Raw genomic sequence first — 21,837 nt, 5'->3', positions numbered from 1 at the left:
TGTACAAATCAGGTAAAGTGGGAGGGGATAAGTGTTCCTTTCAGTGATTTTATTCAATTCTCAAAAATTGAGGCATGGGCATTAATCACCGTCCTTTTTCTTAACAAAAAAGAACCCCAACACCACGGGGGAAACAGATGGCCGAATGTGCCCTTTACGAAGGCTATCAAAGATATACTCCTTCATAGCAGCCCGCTCAGGTCCGGAGAGATTGTACAGACAGGCCTTGGGCAATTTGGCGCCAGGAACAAAATCAACAGCACAATCGAATGGGCGGTGTGGTGGTAGAACCTCAGCCTCCTTTTCGGAGAACACATCTTCAAAGTCCTTCAGGTACTCTGGAATACCTTCCAGACTGACGGATGACACAGACACAGTAGAAAGGCAACTTCTTGTAATACTATTGTAGGAACTCAAGGATTCTGATAGCGTGGGGCAATGAACAGACAGAGACGGGTTTCTTTAGTGCAAATAGTGTATTTGTACAACAGCAATAACACCCAAAACAATATACTGATAACCCACAGTGTCCTGGAATGAAACAAGTCCTTGAAACATATACAGCAAATCGGCAGAGTTCTTAAGGCAGAGACCTCAGCAAGGTGAACAAAAGTTGAGTGTGACAGGTAACGTGGTACAGATCCAAACACTGTCAGTGCAGAAAGAGTCAAATCCAGGTATGAAGTAAACACAGGGAAGTCCAGAACAAGTCCACAAGTCAAGTTCATCCCAGGTGTGGCATGAACATGGGTAAGTCCAGAAACTAGTTCACAAGTTGATCCCAGATGTGGCATAAACACGGGTAAGTTCAGAAACAGGTTCACATTTAAGTATTATACTGGTGTTGTTTCTAACAGCTCCCACCGGGAGGAGCAAATGAAGGATTAAGTACCAACACACAGTCCAGAAACAAAGTCCAAAAACACAGTTCTTACCAGGAGGAATGAACCAAGGGTTAAGTTCCAAGTCAGCAGACTAATGATAACAGAGAGAGTCTAGCTTACATATGCAGAGAATGTCCAGAGCCAGAGGTAGAGACACACTCAGAACCAGCAGCTGAGCTGAAGGAGAACAGAATCAGAATACTCCAGCAAAGAGGCTGACTCCTGACCCAGGTTTTAAACAAACGAACAGGAAGTAGGGTGTTGTGAATTCTGCTCTTAGGCTCCCTCCGGTGGTTGTTGGTGGTAGTGCAGTTGTCTTGGGGTTGTAATCCGGGCAGGTGTTTCTGCTGATTGCAGATCTATTAGGTATTTAGGTGTGCAGGATCCATGAGTCCATGCCAGTTGTCCATTGTACTTGGAGGGATTGCATCTCTCTCTGGCTCCTCATGCCCTGCTGCCAATTCATCTAAGATAAGTGTCTGGTTTTTTGTCTCTGTGCACACATGCAGTGTGCTTTGCAATTCAGTGCAATTCATTGTGTTTCTGTCCAGCTTAGACTTTGTTTGGATTTTTCAGTCATGCTGGATTCTCAGGAGATGCAGGTATACTTTCTATGTCTTTAGTTAGATGATAACAAAATAAGGCAACATACTAGATACTAGGAGAGGTGAGATAGCGCTGAATAGTGCAAAACTACCCCTCACCATGAAAAACCAACTCCATATAGGCCATAGAAGAAAAGGGAGAGACTTTGGAGTGTATAGGTAATAGATACTTTATTAATACAAGTACAAAACAATTTATCCATACAAAATCCGTATAAAATGCACAACCAGGATGGTAAAAAAGAGTGAGTGGGGATCACCAGGTGTGTACCACCTATAGAGCCAGCATGCAAACAATACAAGGTAAGAAGCCTATAGCTATAGTAGCAGGTGAGTCTATGGGCCAAACTGGCATGAACGTAACAAGTAGTAAAGGTGATTCTTACCGCTGCTGAGCCCCACAGTGGCGCACACCCGGATAGATCCTAAGCACAGTCCCCGACGCGCGTTTCGCCCACGATATTAGGTAGCTTTATCAAGGGGAGATGCCTCTGAGCGTGACCGCCATCATTTAAATGTGGCCAGCAGAACCTCATGTGACCGGTCACATGTGGCACGGCGGCCAATAGAATCTGGAAATACCGGCGCGTGCGCACGCCGCACGCCGAGCCCCATACCGCAGAAGGCGTCATGCATCGCGGGTGCGCCTGGGAAAGGACCCAGAGCGCACGCGCGAGGCACAGGAGACGCCACCACGGGAGAGGGCAGGGAGAGAGGCGGCGCACGCGCACTCCAGCGTATAATAACTAAGTTAGTAAACTTAAAGGATAAAACCCCATACGGGCTCAAAAGGAGCCGAAGAGTCAATGTGACAGGTGAATATGGTACATGAGAGACAATTAGTGGCATAAATAGAAAGGTCCGCATAATTGAAAAGTATATACACCGCAAAGGAAAATATGTAACAACAATAAGAGACATCATAATTAGAGCCAAAGCAATCTGGTCCATTTTGTTGTGAGGCGGTGTAGATGGCTTTATGATGAAAATCATTCTACTGCGGCCAAAAGATGATATAAATCTAAGATGATGCAAGACACGCTCAGACATCAATGGGTTAAAACTGCAAGAAATAAATATATAAACACGGAAAGAAAAAAGACACATTAATGAAAGAATAAAAACCAAATAAAAACCATAGTAGGATCCTACATAGATACCCACCCACAGGGGAAGGTGGTACAAAGGGCACAAAATGGTGAGAGAGACAAAAGCATAATCAAAAATACAATACCACTTGGTATATACTTGAACAGGATATATAAAAGATATCACAGAGATGGTACCACAAATCAGGGCCTTCACAAAAAGGAGGAAAAGCTTAAGGACTCATTAAGTCCTTTAGGTGTCATCGTATCCACTCGGACAATCCAGCTAGCCTCACGCTGGGCAAGAACCCTTTTATAATTGCCACCTCTTAATCCCAAGTGGATATTCTCGATGCCTCTGACCTGAAGAGTCCTTGCATTACAGTCGTGAAACTGTTTGAAATGGCGAGGGATAGTCTTCAGGTCAGAGGCATCCTCAACAGTTCTGGCCGCCTGTATATCCCTGACGTGTTCGCGGACACGTATCCGTAACTCCCTGGATGTCAGCCCGATATAGATCAGCGAACATCCGCATGTGGCGTAATACACCACATTGGATGTACCGCACGTGATACGCTGCCGAATGGAAAACTCCTTACTGCCATCAGAGGATTTGAAGGTGGTGGCCCGAATGATGTTTTCACATGCCAGGCAATGGCCACACTGAAAGGAGCCCAAACTCGGGCCCCTGGTACTAAAAGGGTTAGTATAAGGGGCGATGTAGTGGCTGCGGACAAGAAGGTTACTTAGGTTTGGGGATCTCTTTGCAGTCATTAGAGGGAAGTCACCCAGTGCCTGTGCAAGGGAAGGTTCAGTCTTTAAAACCGGCCAATGTTTTTTTAAAATCTCTCTCATATGGGACCATTCATGGTTATAAGTTGTTATGAACCTAACCTTGTCATCATTTGACTCTCCTACACGTTTCCTGTTTTTAGTGTATAGGAGGTCTCTACGGGGTGTCCGCCTAGCCCTATCAAAGCCCCTCCTAATGCTTCTTCGACTATATCCTCGATCCCTGAAACGACCCTCCAAGTCAGCCGCCCGTGCCAAAAACCTATCCTCTGTAGAACAAATCCGCCTCATTCTAAGGAACTGTCCGACCGGGACAGCCCCAATGGTGGAGGGATTATGTGCGGAATCCGCACTTAATAGCGCATTAACGGATGTCGACTTCCTGAATACGTCAGTCTGGATACGACGGGTAGTGTCGATCTCCAACGTGATATCCAGGAAGTCGATGCGCTGTAAGTCAAAGTTATACGTAAGCCTGATGTTGAAAGGATTAGCATCCAGCTCCCTCATAAAATCCTCGAGCTGCCGCGCCGTCCCCGCCCACAAAAAGAGGACGTCATCAATATATCTGAGCCAGCACAGCACATGGGCAGCGGCCTGCAACCCCCCATCACCAAAAATGTGCCTCTCCCATGAACCCAGGAAGAGATTGGCGTATGAAGGGGCACAGGCCGTGCCCATGGCCGTGCCGCGCTTCTGCAGATAAAATGCGTCCTTAAAGGTAAAAAAATTATGGGTCAGGGCAAAGCGCAGCAGCTCGAGGATTAATTCACACATGGGGCTGCCCAAGTCGGAGGCCCCCAAGAAGAGGCGGACTGCTGCTAAACCATGCTCGTGGTCAATGCACGTATATAGCGTCTGTACATCGGCGGTGACCAAGAGGACGCCAGGCTCCACAAAGATGCCGTCAACCCGTGTAAGAACGTCCGTCGTGTCCCTAACGTATGATGGTAATGTTTCTACGAGAGGTTTTAAAAAGAAATCTATGAATTTGCAAATTGGGTCACATAGACCCTCAATGCCTGACACGATCGGACGCCCCGGTGGGTTGACGGGATCCTTGTGGACCTTCGGAAGCAGGTAGAAAGTGGGTATCCTTGGAAACTTCACTGTTAGGCCATCTAGCACCTTCCTGTCAATGATACCATCTTCGAAAGCCCTACCCAGAATAGTCTGAAGCTGAGAGGAGAAGGAGGACAAAGGGCTATGTGTCAATTTAACATATGTAGAGGCATCCCGCAGCTGGCGGAATGCCTCTTTCTCGTATTTATCGCATGGCCAGATGACTATGTTCCCCCCCTTGTCAGCTGGTTTAATAATAATGTCCTTGAAAGACTGTAGTTCTTTTATAGCATCCCTCTGCTTAAGTGTAAGATTGTCAAATCTACGTTTTGATTTGACAATCTTACACTTAAGCAGAGGGATGCTATAAAAGAACTACAGTCTTTCAAGGACATTATTATTAAACCAGCTGACAAGGGGGGGAACATAGTCATCTGGCCATGCGATAAATACGAGAAAGAGGCATTCCGCCAGCTGCGGGATGCCTCTACATATGTTAAATTGACACATAGCCCTTTGTCCTCCTTCTCCTCTCAGCTTCAGACTATTCTGGGTAGGGCTTTCGAAGATGGTATCATTGACAGGAAGGTGCTAGATGGCCTAACAGTGAAGTTTCCAAGGATACCCACTTTCTACCTGCTTCCGAAGGTCCACAAGGATCCCGTCAACCCACCGGGGAGTCCGATCGTGTCAGGCATTGAGGGTCTATGTGACCCAATTTGCAAATTCATAGATTTCTTTTTAAAACCTCTCGTAGAAACATTACCATCATACGTTAGGGACACGACGGACGTCCTTACACGGGTTGACGGCATCTTTGTGGAGCCTGGCGTCCTCTTGGTCACCGCCGATGTACAGACGCTATATACGTGCATTGACCACGAGCATGGTTTAGCAGCAGTCCGCCTCTTCTTGGGGGCCTCCGACTTGGGCAGCCCCATGTGTGAATTAATCCTCGAGCTGCTGCGCTTTGCCCTGACCCATAATTTTTTTACCTTTAAGGACGCATTTTATCTGCAGAAGCGCGGCACGGCCATGGGCGCGGCCTGTGCCCCTTCATACGCCAATCTCTTCCTGGGTTCATGGGAGAGGCACATTTTTGGTGATGGGGGGTTGCAGGCCGCTGCCCATGTGCTGTGCTGGCTCAGATATATTGATGACGTCCTCTTTTTGTGGGCGGGGACGGCGCGGCAGCTCGAGGATTTTATGAGGGAGCTGGATGCTAATCCTTTCAACATCAGGCTTACGTATAACTTTGACTTACAGCGCATCGACTTCCTGGATATCACGTTGGAGATCGACACTACCCGTCGTATCCAGACTGACGTATTCAGGAAGTCGACATCCGTTAATGCGCTATTAAGTGCGGATTCCGCACATAATCCCTCCACCATTGGGGCTGTCCCGGTCGGACAGTTCCTTAGAATGAGGCGGATTTGTTCTACAGAGGATAGGTTTTTGGCACGGGCGGCTGACTTGGAGGGTCGTTTCAGGGATCGAGGATATAGTCGAAGAAGCATTAGGAGGGGCTTTGATAGGGCTAGGCGGACACCCCGTAGAGACCTCCTATACACTAAAAACAGGAAACGTGTAGGAGAGTCAAATGATGACAAGGTTAGGTTCATAACAACTTATAACCATGAATGGTCCCATATGAGAGAGATTTTAAAAAAACATTGGCCGGTTTTAAAGACTGAACCTTCCCTTGCACAGGCACCGGGTGACTTCCCTCTAATGACTGCAAAGAGATCCCCAAACCTAAGTAACCTTCTTGTCCGCAGCCACTACATCGCCCCTTATACTAACCCTTTTAGTACCAGGGGCCCGAGTTTGGGCTCCTTTCAGTGTGGCCATTGCCTGGCGTGTGAAAACATAATTCGGGCCACCACCTTCAAATCCTCTGATGGCAGTAAGGAGTTTTCCATTCGGCAGCGTATCACGTGCGGTACATCCAATGTGGTGTATTACGCCACATGCGGATGTTCGCTGATCTATATCGGGCTGACATCCAGGGAGTTACGGATACGTGTCCGCGAACACGTCAGGGATATACAGGCGGCCAGAACTGTTGAGGATGCCTCTGACCTGAAGACTATCCCTCGCCATTTCAAACAGTTTCACGACTGTAATGCAAGGACTCTTCAGGTCAGAGGCATCGAGAATATCCACTTGGGATTAAGAGGTGGCAATTATAAAAGGGTTCTTGCCCAGCGTGAGGGTAGCTGGATTGTCCGAGTGGATACGATGACACCTAAAGGACTTAATGAGTCCTTAAGCTTTTCCTCCTTTTTGTGAAGGCCCTGATTTGTGGTACCATCTCTGTGATATCTTTTATATATCCTGTTCAAGTATATACCAAGTGGTATTGTATTTTTGATTATGCTTTTGTCTCTCTCACCATTTTGTGCCCTTTGTACCACCTTCCCCTGTGGGTGGGTATCTATGTAGGATCCTACTATGGTTTTTATTTGGTTTTTATTCTTTCATTAATGTGTCTTTTTTCTTTCCGTGTTTATATATTTATTTCTTGCAGTTTTAACCCATTGATGTCTGAGCGTGTCTTGCATCATCTTAGATTTATATCATCTTTTGGCCGCAGTAGAATGATTTTCATCATAAAGCCATCTACACCGCCTCACAACAAAATGGACCAGATTGCTTTGGCTCTAATTATGATGTCTCTTATTGTTGTTACATATTTTCCTTTGCGGTGTATATACTTTTCAATTATGCGGACCTTTCTATTTATGCCACTAATTGTCTCTCATGTACCATATTCACCGGTCACATTGACTCTTCGGCTCCTTTTGAGCCCGTATGGGGTTTTATCCTTTAAGTTTACTAACTTAGTTATTATATGCTGGAGTGCGCGTGCGCCGCCTCTCTCCCTGCCCTCTCCCGTGGTGGCGTCCCCTGTGCCTCGCGCGTGCGCTCTGGGTCCTTTCCCAGGCGCACCCGCGATGCATGACGCCTTCTGCGGTATGGGGCTCGGCGTGCGGCGTGTGCACGCGCCGGTATTTCCAGATTCTATTGGCCGCCGTGCCACATGTGACCGGTCACATGAGGTTCTGCTGGCCACATTTAAATGATGGCGGTCACGCTCAGGGGCATCTCCCCTTGATAAAGCTACCTAATATCGTGGGCGAAACGCGCGTCGGGGACTGTGCTTAGGATCTATCCGGGTGTGCGCCACTGTGGGGCTCAGCAGCGGTAAGAATCACCTTTACTACTTGTTACGTTCATGCCAGTTTGGCCCATAGACTCACGTGCTACTATAGCTATAGGCTTCTTACCTTGTATTGTTTGCATGCTGGCTCTATAGGCGGTACACACCTGGTGATCCCCACTCATTCTTTTTTACCATCCTGGTTGTGCATTTTATACGGATTTTGTATGGATAAATTGTTTTGTACTTGTATTAATAAAGTATCTATTACCTATACACTCCAACGTCTCTCCCTTTTCGTCTTTAGTTAGATGTAGAATATTTGTATTATCTGCTGTGGATATTTTTAGGATTTTAATACTGACCGCTTAGAATTCTGTCCTATCCTTTTCTGTTTAGCTAGAAGTGCCTCTTTTGCTAAATCCTGTTTTTCTGCCTGCGTGTGTTTTTCCTCTTATACTCACAGTCAATATTTGTGGGGGGCTGCCTATCCTTGGGGTTTTGCTCTGAGGCAAGATAGAATTCCCATTTCTATCTATAGGGGTATTTAGTCCTCCGGCTGTGTCGAGGTGTCTAGGACGTGTTAGGTACATCCCATGGCTACTTCTAGTTGCGGTGTTAGTTTAGGGTTTGCGGTCAGTACAGGTACCACCTTCTCCTGAGAAAGTCTCTCATGCGGCTCCAAGGTCACCGGATCATAACAGTAGGGCAGACAAAAACAGCAAACTCCATCTTAACAAAGGGCAAAATCATTCACAAGGTGACTTGGAAAACCCGGAATACTGACACTTCTACTACAATTAGGACCCCATTTAACAATGTCCCGAGATTCCCAGTCTATCACAGGATTATGCAGCTGTAACCAGGGGAACGCCAACACCAGTCCTGCAGGCAGATAGTCCAGAACAAAACATGAAATACGTTCCTGGTGCAAGGAACCCACTTTAAGGAGAAACTCCTATGAGACAAACTTAATAACATTCTTAGCCAGTGGTGTTTTGTCAATGGCAACAATATGAATAGGAGTCTCCAGCCTAACTGTCCCTAACTTACACTTGGTCGCCAAATTAGAGTCAATAAAGTTCATGGATGACCCGCAGTCCACGAAAGCAGACGTGGGCATGCAGCAACTCCCACAACTAAGTTCCACTTACAACAGTACTTTTGAAAATGAAGAAAAAGGTACATGAAAGTCTGGGTGACCTCCATGACAATCACCCAGACTCAGCCATTTGTAGGTCTGTGGGCAAGAGGGGCAGTCCTTTTTCCAATGTCCTGGATCTCAGCAGTAAAAACAGCCTTCCTTCACGTCGCCGTCTCCTCTCCTCTTTGAGGTTGGTGGCCCCCACCTCCATGGGTTCAGACAGTGGTAAAATAACAGGATTAGCAAGGAGTAACAGAACCTCTCACTGTGTAACATCTCTCTCCCTTAGCCTCTGATCCATACAGATAGCCTGAGTCATAGCCTCCCTCAATGAGCTGGGTAGTGGATGAACAGCCAGAGCATCCTTCAGGTGATCCAACAGTCCTCTCTTGAACTGACATCTCAGTGCAAAGTAATCATATGAGACCTCAGTGGACCATCGACGGAACTCGGAGCAATACCATTCAGCCGAGAGCTTTCCCTGAAAGAGACTCATGATTGTGTCCTCTGCCACTCTGACCCAGTCAGACTCGTCAAAAATAAGACACAGACACATGTTCAGGGCCAGAAGCAGGTAAAGAGAAAGCCCACGACTGAGGTCCCTCCCGCAGTAAGAAAATGATTATCTCCAGAAGATCGGGGTCTGAGAGAAAACAATAGCTTGCAACTCCTTGAACTTACGGAACCTCTCCTATTCCCTGGAGAAGGTATCTGGGAGCCTAACCGTAGATACAGGAGAGTGCAATGAGACATCAACAGTGTTAGAGTGCTTACAGACAGTCTGCAGAGATTTTACTGTGTCAGAAAGTTCCCATTGCAGGTGGTTGTGAGATGAGGCCAAGTCCCTCTATTCCACAGACAGATCCTGCATCATTTGTGTCAAACTGTCCATTTGATCCACCAAGGTATGGAGTGGATCCAGAGCAGAGAAAAAAATATGAACTCCCCTTTAAATGTATGGTCAGTGATAATGTAATGCTGCTGCAGTGCAGTATAGCACAACCTCCACCAGGAGATGCTGGTGAGGGAAGAGAGGTTTGCACACACAGCGTAACACCACTGAGCAGGAGCACAAGCACCACCAAGTGGCGAAAGAGTGGTCAGATGAGCCGAGTCAGAAACTGTCAGGACAAGAAGTACCAGAGGTCACAGCAATACATGTGGTCAAATACAGGCCAGAATTCAGAGCCAGATGGGAGCAGATATAACCGAGACGAGAGACAGTAAAACAGGTCAGAAGACAAGCCGGGTCACATACCAAGAGGTCCAAGAACAGGGAGGGAACACTAAGACAAGGCGGGGAGGCAGCAAAGGGAAGTCATGGGAACAGAGTACATGGGCAGAGGACAACATATGGTATCAAGGGGTCAACTGCTCTAGCCTGGGAGCATGAACTATCACTGACATTGGTCTGTAGGCCACAGCAGACTTAAATAGCCACACAAAACCCAAAACAAGGCAGAGAAGGTTAACCCTGCATGACCAGACCAGAAAGAAAATAGCAAGAAACAAACCCCGGCCTGGATCATGACAAATACCCTCCAGACTGACGGATGACACAGCTTCCCAGTCAAAGACCGGGTTATGTACTTGTAACCAGGGAAACCCCAACACCAATCCTGCAGGAAGATAGTCCAGCACAAAACATATAATACGTTCTTGATGACGAGACCCCACCTTGAGGATAAACTCCTTGGAGACCCACTTAACCACATTCTTAGCAAGAGGAGTTTAATCAATGGCCACGATATTGATGGGGGTTCCCAACCTGACTGTCCCTAACTTACATTTGGCCACCAAGTCAGAGTCAATCAAGTTCAGAGATGACCCTCTGTCCACAAAAGCTGAAGTGGGAGTATAACAGTTCTCAACATAAAGTTCCACTTCCAGCTGTAATCTAAGCAATGAGGAAAAAGGTACCTGAGCGTATGGGCAACCTCCTCGATAGTTACCCAGACTTAGGCATTTTCCGACACCTTGGGAATCAGAGGACAGGAGGGACAGACCTTCTTCCAGTGTCCCGGACTACCGCTGTAGAAGCAGTCTCCCTTCCCATTGTCGTCTCCTCTCCTTTTCCTTGATGATGGTGGCCCCCACCTCCATGGGCTCAGAAAGTGGCATAGCATCGGGATTACTCGGGAGTAGAGGAACATCTTGCTGCATAATACCCCTCTCCCTTAGTCTACGATCCATCCGGATGGCCTGAGTCATAGCCTCCTCCAAGGAACTACTAAGTGGATGGAGATCGAGAGCGTCCTTCAGATGATCAGACAGTCCCCTCTGGAACTGGCACCTGAGTGCAGAGTCATCCAGGACACCTCCGGAGATGATCGTCTAAACTCCGAGCAATACCACTTACCTGAGAGCTTCCCCTAAACAAGACCCATGATAGTGTCCTCTGCCAAACTGACATGGTCCAGTTCATTATAGATAAGTCCTAAGGCCTGAAAAAACCTATCCACCTACATCCGTTCAGGGGCAGTAGGGGGCAGCGAGAAAGCCCAAAATATTGGGTACCCTCCCTGAGTAAGGAAATAATTATCCCCACCCGCTGGCTCTCATCCCCAGAAGATCAAGGCCTAAGCGAAAATAATAATTTACAATTCTCCCTGAACATTCAAATCTTCTCCTTCTTGCCAGGAAAAGGTGTCAGGAATAGTGTTGAGCATTCCGATACTGCAAGTATCGGGTATCGGCCGATACTTGCTGTATCGGAATTTCCGATACCGAGATCCGATACTTTTGTGGTATCGGGTATCGGGTATCGCAACAACATTAATGTAATAATGTGTAAAAAAGAGAATTAAAATAAAAAATGTCGCTATACTCACCTGTCCGACGCAGCCTGGACCTCAGCGAGGGAACCGGCAGCGTTGTTTGTTTAAATTTCGCGCTTTTACTTGGTTACGTGAAGTCCCGGCTTGTGATTGGTCAGGGCGGCCATGTTGCCGGGACGCGGACCAATCACAGCAAGCCGTGACGAAATTACGTCACGGCTTGCTGTGATTGGTCCGCGTCCCGGCAACATGGCCGCCATTAACCAATCACAAGCCGTGACGTCACGGGAGGCTGGACATGCGCGTATTTTGAAAAGCGCGCGTGTCCAGCCTCCAGTGACGTCCCGGCAACATGGCCGCCATTAACCAATCACAAGCCGTGACGTCACGGGAGGCTGGACATGCGCGTATTTTGAAAAGCGCGCGTGTCCAGCCTCCAGTGACGTCCCGGCAACATGGCCGCCATTAACCAATCACAAGCCGGGACGTCACTGGAGGCTGGACACGCGCGCTTTTCAAAATACGCGCATGTCCAGCCTCCCGTGACGTCACGGCTTGTGATTGGTTAATGGCGGCCATGTTGCCGGGACGCGGACCAATCACAGCAAGCCGTGACGTAATTTCGTCACGGCTTGCTGTGATTGGTCCGCGTCCCGGCAACATGGCGCCGTGACCAATCATAAGCCGTGACGTCACTGGAGGCTGGACACGCGCGCTTTTCAAAATACGCGCATGTCCAGCCTCCCGTGACGTCACGGCTTGTGATTGGTTAATGGCGGCCATGTTGCCGGGACGCGGACCAATCACAGCAAGCCGTGACGTAATTTCGTCACGGCTTGCTGTGATTGGTCCGCGTCCCGGCAACATGGCCGCCCTGACCAATCACAAGCTGGGACTTCACGTAACCAAGTAAAAGCGCGAATTTTAAACAAACAACGCTGCCGGTTCCCTCGCTGAGGTCCCGGCTGCGTCAGAGAGGTGAGTATAGCGATATTTTTTATTTTAATTCTTTATTTTACACATTAATATGGTTCCCAGGGCCTGAAGGAGAGTTTCCTCTCCTTCAGACCCTGGGAACCATCAGGAATACCGTCCGATACTTGAGTCCCATTGACTTGTATTGGTATCGGGTATCAGTATCGGATTGGATCCGATACTTTGCCGGTATCGGCCGATACTTTCCGATACCGATACTTTCAAGTATCGGACGGTATCGCTCAACACTAGTCAGGAAGTTTAACCGAGTGTTCAGGAGAGTGCAAGGCAACATCAACAGAATCACCAGACCTACTAACAACATGAGGGCTGGTACCCTGCATCGTCATAGCAGTCTCCGTCAACTCTTTCTGCAATTGAGTATGGGATGTGGCCAGAGCCCTATGTTCCACCGACAATTCTCACATCATCTGCATCAAACTGGACACCTGATCCGCCAGGTTACGAGGCAGATCAATGACCAGAGGAAAAAAAATTTAAATGTAAAGGTCAGATATAATGTAATGCTGCCGCAGTGCAGTATCGTGCGTCCTATCCCAGGGGGTGCTGGAGAGGGAAGATAGGTAGCACTCACTGCGTAACACTTAAGTGCGGCAGCGCAGGTGCCACCAGGTGGCGAGAGAGAGGTCAGACAAGCCGGGTCAGGAACGGATAGGAAACACAGTACCAGGGGAAATGGCAATACACGTGGTCAGATACATGCCAAAGAAGTCGAAGCCGGTCTGGAGCAGAGATGCCAGAGATGTGAGACAGAGAAACAGGTCAGATACCAAGGTCACAGCACAGGGAGCACACAGCAAGACGAGCGAGGAAGCAGGAATGGGAAGGCAGGGGAACTGAGTAAATGGGCAGAGGACAAATCAGGGTGTAAAGGGGTCAGTCGCTCAAGTCAGGGGCAAGAACTATAGCTGATGCTGTCTGCAGACAGCTGTGGACTGAAATAGCAAAACAGATCCCAAAACGAGGCAAAGAATGTTAACCCCCGCATGACCAGACATGGGAGAGAATAGCAAGGAACAAACTCCGGCCTGGATCATGACACTCTTTAGCCAGACACCCTCATTAAAATTAAATAAAGACACACACATAGTCACCAGCCTATGTAGGAGCATTAACATAATTAACCTACATATGCTGTAACAAAAAAGCAGCTGTCAGAAATCTGCTTGAAATGCAATATCTGTTTATTTTTCAAATATATATTTTTTTAAATTGCATGGGGTCCCGTATAATTTTCATAACCAGCCGAGGGAAAGCCAATGGCTGAGGGCTGATGTTAATATTCTGGGAAGGAGCCAATACCCATAAAGGTTCCCAGTTAATATCAGCTCACAGCTGTTTGCTTAGACTTTACTGGCTAGTTTACAGGGGAACCCCAGAAAAAAACTGACATGGGGTCCCCATATAAAATCGAACCAGCAAGGGTTAGGCAGACAGCTGCAGGCTGACAATAATAGCCTGTGAAGCAGTCATGGATATTGGCATCCCCCAGGTTAAAAACATCAGCTCTCAGCCGCCCCAGAAATGGCGCATTTTATAGATGTGCCAATTCTGGCACTTAGCCTCGCTCTTCCCACTTGCCCTGTAGCGGTGCTTCCACACTACTGGTAGTACTAAGGCTCTGTAAAAGTGCTACAGCTCCTCGCCCCAAAAAAGAAATTGAGCAAATTCAGGGCTCCCAAATCCAAATGCGCTTCTCCTTTCTGGGCCCCACAGTATACCTAAACCACATATAGCATCCACTTGTGGCTGTCTGTTTGGTATTTTGCACCTGTGTTGCCAATATCTTGCTATATGGGCTGGCTAGATCCTGTAGTGCATTTGTCAAAAAACCTGGGCAGGTAAGCGGTGCTGCCTTTTTTTTAATTTTTTGAGGATTTTAGTCCTCTTTTGTGGCTTTGCTATTAGTTCAAATTCATGGCTCTCAAATCCAAATGCACCTCTCCCTTCTGAGCCCCACAGTATACCTAAACCACATATAGTGTCCACTTGTTTGGCATTTCTGCAGCTATGAAATATTGCCTAATTTACGGGTGCGTGTCTCCAGAAGCATGAGTTGGGGACAGTGGCGTAGCTAGAGCTTTTGCCGCCCGGGGCTGTTCCCGAGTTTGGCGCCCCCCCCCCGGCCCCATACCACACAAAGGTTACCAAAAATAGTATACGACAGAAGGCGCAGAGCCCCGCGTATATGACAGAAGGCGCAGAGCCCCGCGTATACGACAGAAGGCGCAGAGCCCCGCGTACATGGCAGACGGCACACAGCCCCGCGTATACGGCAGAAGGCGCAGAGCCCCGCGTATATGGCAGGAGGCGCAGAGCCCCGCGTATATGGCAAACGACACACAGCCCCGCGTATACAGCAGAAGGCGCAGAGCCCCGCATATATGGCAGAAGGCGCAGAGCCCCGCGTATACGGCAGAAGGCGCAGAGCCCCGCGTATACGGCAGAAGGCGCAGAGCCCCGCGTATACGGCAGAAGGCGCAGAGCACCGCGTATACGGCAGAAGGCGCAGAGCCCCGCGTATACGGCAGAAGGCGCAGAGCCCCGCGTATACGGCAGAAGGCGCAGAGCCCCGCGTATATGGCAGAAGGCGCAGAGCCCAGTGTATATGGCAGAAGGCGCAGAGCCCCGCGTATACGGAAGATGGCGCAGAGCCCCGCGTATACGGCAGAAGGCGCAGAGCCCCGGGTATACGGAAGATGGCGCAGAGCCCAGTGTATACGGAAGAAGGCGCAGAGCCCAGTGTATACGGAAGAAGGCGCAGAGCCCCGCGTATACGGCAGAAGGCGCAAAGCCCCGCGTATATGGCAGACGGCACACAGCCCAGTGTATACGGCAGACAGCGCAGAGCCCAGTATATACGGAAGAAGGTGCAGAGCCCCGCGTATACGACTGACGGCACAGAGCGAGGTTCCCCTATAACAAACACCTAGCCGATCTTCTTACCTGAACATTCTCATGTACACTCATACATCGGTACATACTGCGCACTACATAACCCTCGTACAGCAGTTAGTACACAGCACAGCCGTCAGCCTACAGTGTGACGAGTCCTCCCACACACGTGACTGATCACAGGTATCTACGACGTCGGGGTCAGGAAAGGTCCTTTGGCTCAGTCCATCCTGACCGAATGGGGGGGGGGGTGTTACAGTGTCCTGGGCTATGGAGATGTGTGCACGCACTGTGTTAAGAATGCACGCCACCCCCACAAGTCTCTCCACTCTTTAGAGACACCACACTCTGCTCCTTTTCATCTGCAGCGTCTCAGTGATGCAGAAACAAGCACTAGTGATGGAGTCGGAGCGTCACAGCTTTGGACTACAATACGCCCCCCACATTGTGCCGCCCGGGGCGGCCCCCCCCCCGCCCCCCCCTTCCTACGCCACTGGTTGGGCACAAAGTACTGGTCACTACAATGGACTGGTCACTACAATGGACTGGTCACTACAATGGACTGGTCATTAACCAATACTGGTCACTAAAGCGTACTGGTCACTATAACGTACTGGTGTCTACAACGCACTGGGCACTACAGTGGCAGTTTGCAATTTTCAGTCAGCCACATCCACTGCTTCTTGTTTCTGGAAAACAGCCATGTAGTCAAAATCGTCACTACACCTGTAGATAAACTCCCAAAGGGGTATAATTTCCAAAATGGGGTAACTTGAGGGGGGATTCTTCTCTTCTAGCACTTGGGGGCTCTATATATAAAGTCCACAAACTATTCTAGCAAAATCTGCTCTCCTGGAGGCAAATAGCGCTCAGTCCCTCCTGAGTCTCACCACGTGGCTAAGCAGTACTGTACAGCCACATGTGGAGTATTTCCAAATTCAGCATAAATTGTGGTACAAATTTTGGTGCAATTTTTACTCATCCCCCAGTGTGAAAATGTAAAATCTGGGGCTAAAACCACATTTTTGTGGTAAAAATGTAATTTTTTTTTCACTGCCCAATGGTATAAAATTATGTGACTCATCCTTGGTGTAAATATGATCACTGCACCCCAATATGGATTCATTGAGAAGTGTAGTTTGTAAAATGGGCCACTTATGGGGGTTCCACTGTACTAGCACCTCAGGGGCTGTACCAATGTGACATGGCACCTTCAAACCAGTCTAGCAAGATCTGAACTCCAATATGGCGCTTTCACTTTTGAGCTTTGTATTGTGCCTCAAAATTAGTTTTTGACCACATATGGCGTATTGATGTGTTCAGAAGAAATTTTTACAACAAATTTTGGGGTAAATTTTTTCTTTTACTCTTGGGAAAATAAAAAAAATTGGGGCTAAAACAACATTTTTGTGGGGAAAATATGTTGCTTTTTTTACAGCTCAATGTTATAAACTTCTGTGAAGCATCTGAGGATTCAAGGTGCTTACCACAAATCTATATACCTTATACAGTATACTCGAGTATAAGCTGAGCAGAGTATAAGCCAAGACCCCTTATTTTGCCACAAAAAACTGGGAAAACTTTTTGACTCGAGTATAAGCCTAGGGTGGGAAATGCGGCAGCTACCGGTAAGTTTCAAAAATAAAAATAGATACCAATAAAAGTAAAATTAATTGAGACATCAGTAGGTTAAATGTTTTTGAATATCCACATTGAATCAGGAGCCCCATATAATGCTCCATACAGTTCATGATGGGCTCCATAAGATGCTCCATACAAAATACGTCCCATATAATGCTCCATACAGTTTATGATGGGCCCCATAAGATGCTCCATATTAAAATATGCCTCATATAATGCTGCACAAAGGTTAATAATGGTCCCATAAGATGCTCCATACAAAATACGCCCCATATAATGCTCCATAAAGTTCATGATGGGCCCCATAAGATGCTCCATATTAAAATATGCCACATATAATGCTGCACAAAGGTTAATAATGGTCCCATAAGATGCTCCATCTCTCTGCAGTGACTGTTGAGGCAGAGAGCGGCGCACGCACTAACCACATCATCGCACCCTCTGACCTGAACGTCACAGCCAGAGGATGTGGAAAACACAGCCCGGCGGTGGAACGGGGACAAATGAATATCGCATGGCTCACCCTTTCCCATCATACTCGCCCTCCCGGGGTGGCAGCTCCTTCCTGTGCTCAGCGGTCACGTGCTACCACTCATTAAAGTAATGAATAAGCGCTCCACGACTATGGGAGTGGAGTTGCGTGCATATTCATTACTTTAATGAGCGGTACTACGTGATCGCTGAACACAGGGGGAGCTGCCGGTGCCGGAGACCATCTGAGAAGCAGGGACGTGCAGAGACCGTGCCAGGAGGGTGTAAGTGTGATGTGACAGCCACCACTCCTGCCACTCCCCCTTCCCCACCGACCCCCTGGGACAATGACTTGAGTATAAGCCGAGGGGGGCACTTTCAGCCTAAAATCATGGGCTGAAAATCTCGGCTTATACTCGAGTATTTATGGTAAGTTCTCTGAGGGGTCTAGTTTTCAAAATGGGGTTACTAGTGGGCAGTTTTCACTGTTTAGGTACATCAGGGGCTCTCCAAAAGCAACATGACATCCACTAATGAGTTCAGCAAATTTTGCATTCAAAAAGTCAAATGGCGCTCCTTCTCTTCGAGTAAGTAGTTTTCCTCCACATATTGGGTATCTGTGTACTCAAGAGAAAATGCACAACAAATTATATAGTGAATTTTCTCCTGTTACCTGTGTGAAAATTTAAAAAATGGGGCTTAAAGAACATTTTTGTGGGAAAATTTTGATTTTTTTTTTTTTACGGCTCAACGTTATAAACTTCTGTGAAGCACCTGGGGGTTCAAGTTGCTCACCACACACCTAGATAAGTTCCCTGAGGGATCTAGTTTTCAAAATGGGGTCACTTGTGGGAGGTATCCACTCTTTAGGCACATCAGAGGCTCTCCAAACGTGACATGGCGTCCGCTAATTATTCAAAATTTTACGTTAAAAAGGTCAAATGGCACTCCTTCTCTTCCAAGCCCTGCCATGCTCCCAAACATTGGTTTTCCCCACAATATGGGATATCGGTGTACTGAGGAGAAGATGCAGAACAAATTTAGGGGTCCATTTCTTCCTGTTTCTATTGCAAAAATAAAAATATGTGGGTCTGAAATAAAATTTTTGTGAAAAAAAAGTTAAATGTTTATTTTTTCCTTCAACATTCCATTAATTCCTGTGAAGCACCCGAAGGGTTAATAATCTTCTTGAATGTGGTTTTGAGGACTTTGAGGGGTGCAGTATTTAGAATTGTGTCACTTTTGGGAATTTTTTTGTCATTTAGAACCCTCATCAAAGTCTCTTCAAATGTGAGGTGGTCTCGAGAAAAAATGGTTTTGTAAATTTTGTTGTAAAAATGAGAAATCGCTGGTCAACTTTTAACCCTTATAACTTCCTAACAAAAAAAAATAGATTAGAAAAATTGTGGAGATGTAAAGTAGACATGTGGGAAATGTTATTTATTAACTTTTTGTGTGATATGACTCTCTGATTTAAGTGCATACAAATTAAAATTTTGAAAATTGCAAAATGTTCCAAATTTTAGCCAAATATCTGACATTTTCACAATAAACACAAATCATATCGAACAAATTTTACCACTATCGTGGAGTACATTATGTCCCGAAAAAACAATCTCAGAATCAGTGGGATCCGTTGAAGCGTTCCAGAGTTATTACCACATAAAGTGACAGAGGTCAGAATTTAAAACATTGGCTCGGGGTGAAGGGTTTAATAATACCAGCCCAACCCCACCTCCATCTTACTGGAATTTGAGTCGAAGTGCCCGTCACGGATCAAACCGGGGGCCGATCCATCTGGTTGGTCAAGAGTTACTCCTAAAATTCTTTAAAAAAATCTGTGTTTAGATATTTTTTGACCGAGTCTTGACCTTCCAACTTTTGTGTCTTGCTCGGTTATGGTCACCAGGGCAGGAATCAGCACCCGGCGCACCTGGGCAAGTGCCGGGGCCCTAGCGAGACGGGGGGGGGGTCCATTTTGACAAGTTAATGTTAAAATAATAAAGAAAAATCGTGCTACTCTCACCTTCTGGTGGCCCCCGCAGCCTTCCCGATCCTCGCGATGCTCCCACGTTCCCAGTGATGCTTTGCAAAATTACCTCAGATGACGTAGGATGAGTGCTATATACTACGTGGGCTGTTATGCTACGTGGCTGTGCTTTATACTACATGGCTGTGTTATATGCTACGTGGCTGTGCTATATACTATGTGGGCTGTGTTATATGCTACGTGGCTGTGCTATATACTACGTGGGCTGTGTTATATGCTACGTGGTTGTTATATACTACGTGGGCTGTGTTATATACTACATGGGCTGTGTTATATACTACGTGGTTGTGCTATATACTACGTGGCTGTGCTATATGCTACCCATTTTGCACTTTTACAAATGTTCTACGTTAATACTTTCTAATGTTCACTTTAAAAAGTTTTCCATTAAAAAATTATCATATTCAATGTATGCAGTTTTTTCTTTGCAGCAAGTTCAGCTAACAATAAAATGCCTACTGGTAACTGAGGAAGAGGGAGTAGGTCACAAAAATTGACATATAAGGGGCTGACTTATATAAAGCCCTTCTGCTGTATGGTATTGTAGAATTTACAATAACTATCACTCATGTAAGAACTGAAATCTTTGGCATTGTACTATACCTATATTTCTCTACTGTATCTGGGCATCATGAATCGTGGTATGTGTTAAAGGGGCCCACTAAGACTCTTTCGCCAGGGGCCCTCAAAAACCTGGAGCCGGCCCTGATGGTCACGCTATTATATAGAAGCAGAGGTAAATTGTGAGAAAGGGTAATGTAATATTTGCATAAAGCTGAACAGTGCGCCCTTAGGGTCAAAGCTACTGGTCAGTCCTTGCCACCTCAGTCCAAAAATGAGATCTTATATGGATATTACAGTCTCAGTTACAGGGGAAATCGGCAATAACAAGAATGTATTAATATGGTAAAATGACCCCACAAAGGTCTTTTCAGAGCATCTGAGGGCCATGGTGTGTAACATAAATACAAAAAATAATGAATAAAAAAGGCAAAACAAAAAAAGATAAGAAAAAAAATACAAAAATAATGAATTAAAAAGACAAAAGAAAAAAATTTAGAAAATAGATACAAAAATAATGAATAAAAAAGCAAAAGAAAAAAAATAAGAAAAAAGATACAAAAATAATGAATAAAAGAGGCAAAAGAAAAAATATATAAGAAAAACGATACAAAAATAATAAAAAAGGCAAAATAAAAAAATTTAGAAAATAGATACAAAAATAATGAATAAAAAAGCAAAAGAAAAAAATAAGAAAAAAGATACAAAAATAATGAATAAAAAAAGCAAAAAAAAGATACAAAAATTATGAATAAAAAAAGCAAAATAAAAAAAGATACAAAAATAATGAATAAAAAAAGGAAATGAAAAAAATAAGAAAAAAGATACAAAAATAATGAATAAAAGAGGCAAAAGAAAAAAATATATAAGAAAAACGATACAAAAATAATAAAAAAGGCAAAAGAAAAAAATTTAGAAAAAAGATACAAAAATAATGAATAAAAAAGGCAAAAAAAAGACAAAAATAATGAATAAAAACAGGCAATTGAAAAAGATAAGAAGAAAGATACAAAAATAATGAATAAAAAAACAAAAGAAAAAGAAAGGAAAGATACAAAAATGACTAAAAAAAGGCAAAAGGAACAAAAAATAAGAAAAACGATACAAAAATAATAAATAAAAAGGCAAAAGAAAAAAAGCTGCTGCCAGTCCAAATCGATGTTTATAGCCCTGGTGCCATAAAAAAATGTTGAATATATAAAAATAATTTATATGGAAAGAAGGGACGCAATATGAAATAATGGATGCTGGCGATCCTTTGTGGATGTAAAAAAAATCTAAACATACACATATTCTCTATTTTTCTTTACATTTTCCCCAATATGAGCAAATTAAAAAATATATATAAAAAAATTAAATAAGAATGAAGTCCCATGATTCTCAAAAAAGGCGTAAAAAGTATTTTAATATCAAAAGGTAAAAATGTTTACAGCCGTTAAACGCGCGTGTATGAAAAAAACGTGATTGGGGGAAATGTCGCAGTCATGAACTGGTTAATGCTGATATATGGGAGATCTAAATTGTGATATATAATCTGAGGTAATTTGTGTGATCAAAACTTTATGCACAAAAGACAATCAGTCGGGAACAGTTGTGAACAAAAATGTCCAAGAAGAATCCTACTGAAAGCGAGTGACACCGGCGCTGCCCCGGGCGACACGTGACCTTATCCTAATGATAACCTGCTGGATGACTGCTGGACTAC

At 45.7% G+C, this 21,837-nt stretch overlaps 1 protein-coding gene across 1 annotated transcript in view; it reads right to left on the bottom strand.

Moving 5' to 3' along the window:
• The window catches only part of LOC143804934 (kinesin-like protein KIF14), a 239,885-nt gene extending 224,299 nt beyond the window's left edge, over positions 1-15,586 (bottom strand). Inside the window, exon 1 of the mRNA XM_077283557.1 lies at positions 15,461-15,586. Within this exon, the coding sequence (XP_077139672.1) occupies positions 15,461-15,496 (36 nt within the window). The 5' untranslated portion in view covers positions 15,497-15,586. The remainder of the gene's footprint in view (positions 1-15,460) is intronic.
• Between the last annotated feature and the right edge of the window lie 6,251 nt (positions 15,587-21,837).

This window comes from Ranitomeya variabilis, chromosome 2 (assembly GCF_051348905.1).
Source record: "Ranitomeya variabilis isolate aRanVar5 chromosome 2, aRanVar5.hap1, whole genome shotgun sequence".
In the NCBI taxonomy this organism is placed as follows: domain Eukaryota; kingdom Metazoa; phylum Chordata; class Amphibia; order Anura; family Dendrobatidae; genus Ranitomeya; species Ranitomeya variabilis.
The sequence above is the reverse complement of the archived record's forward strand: the minus strand, read 5'-3'. Positions and strand labels throughout refer to the sequence as shown.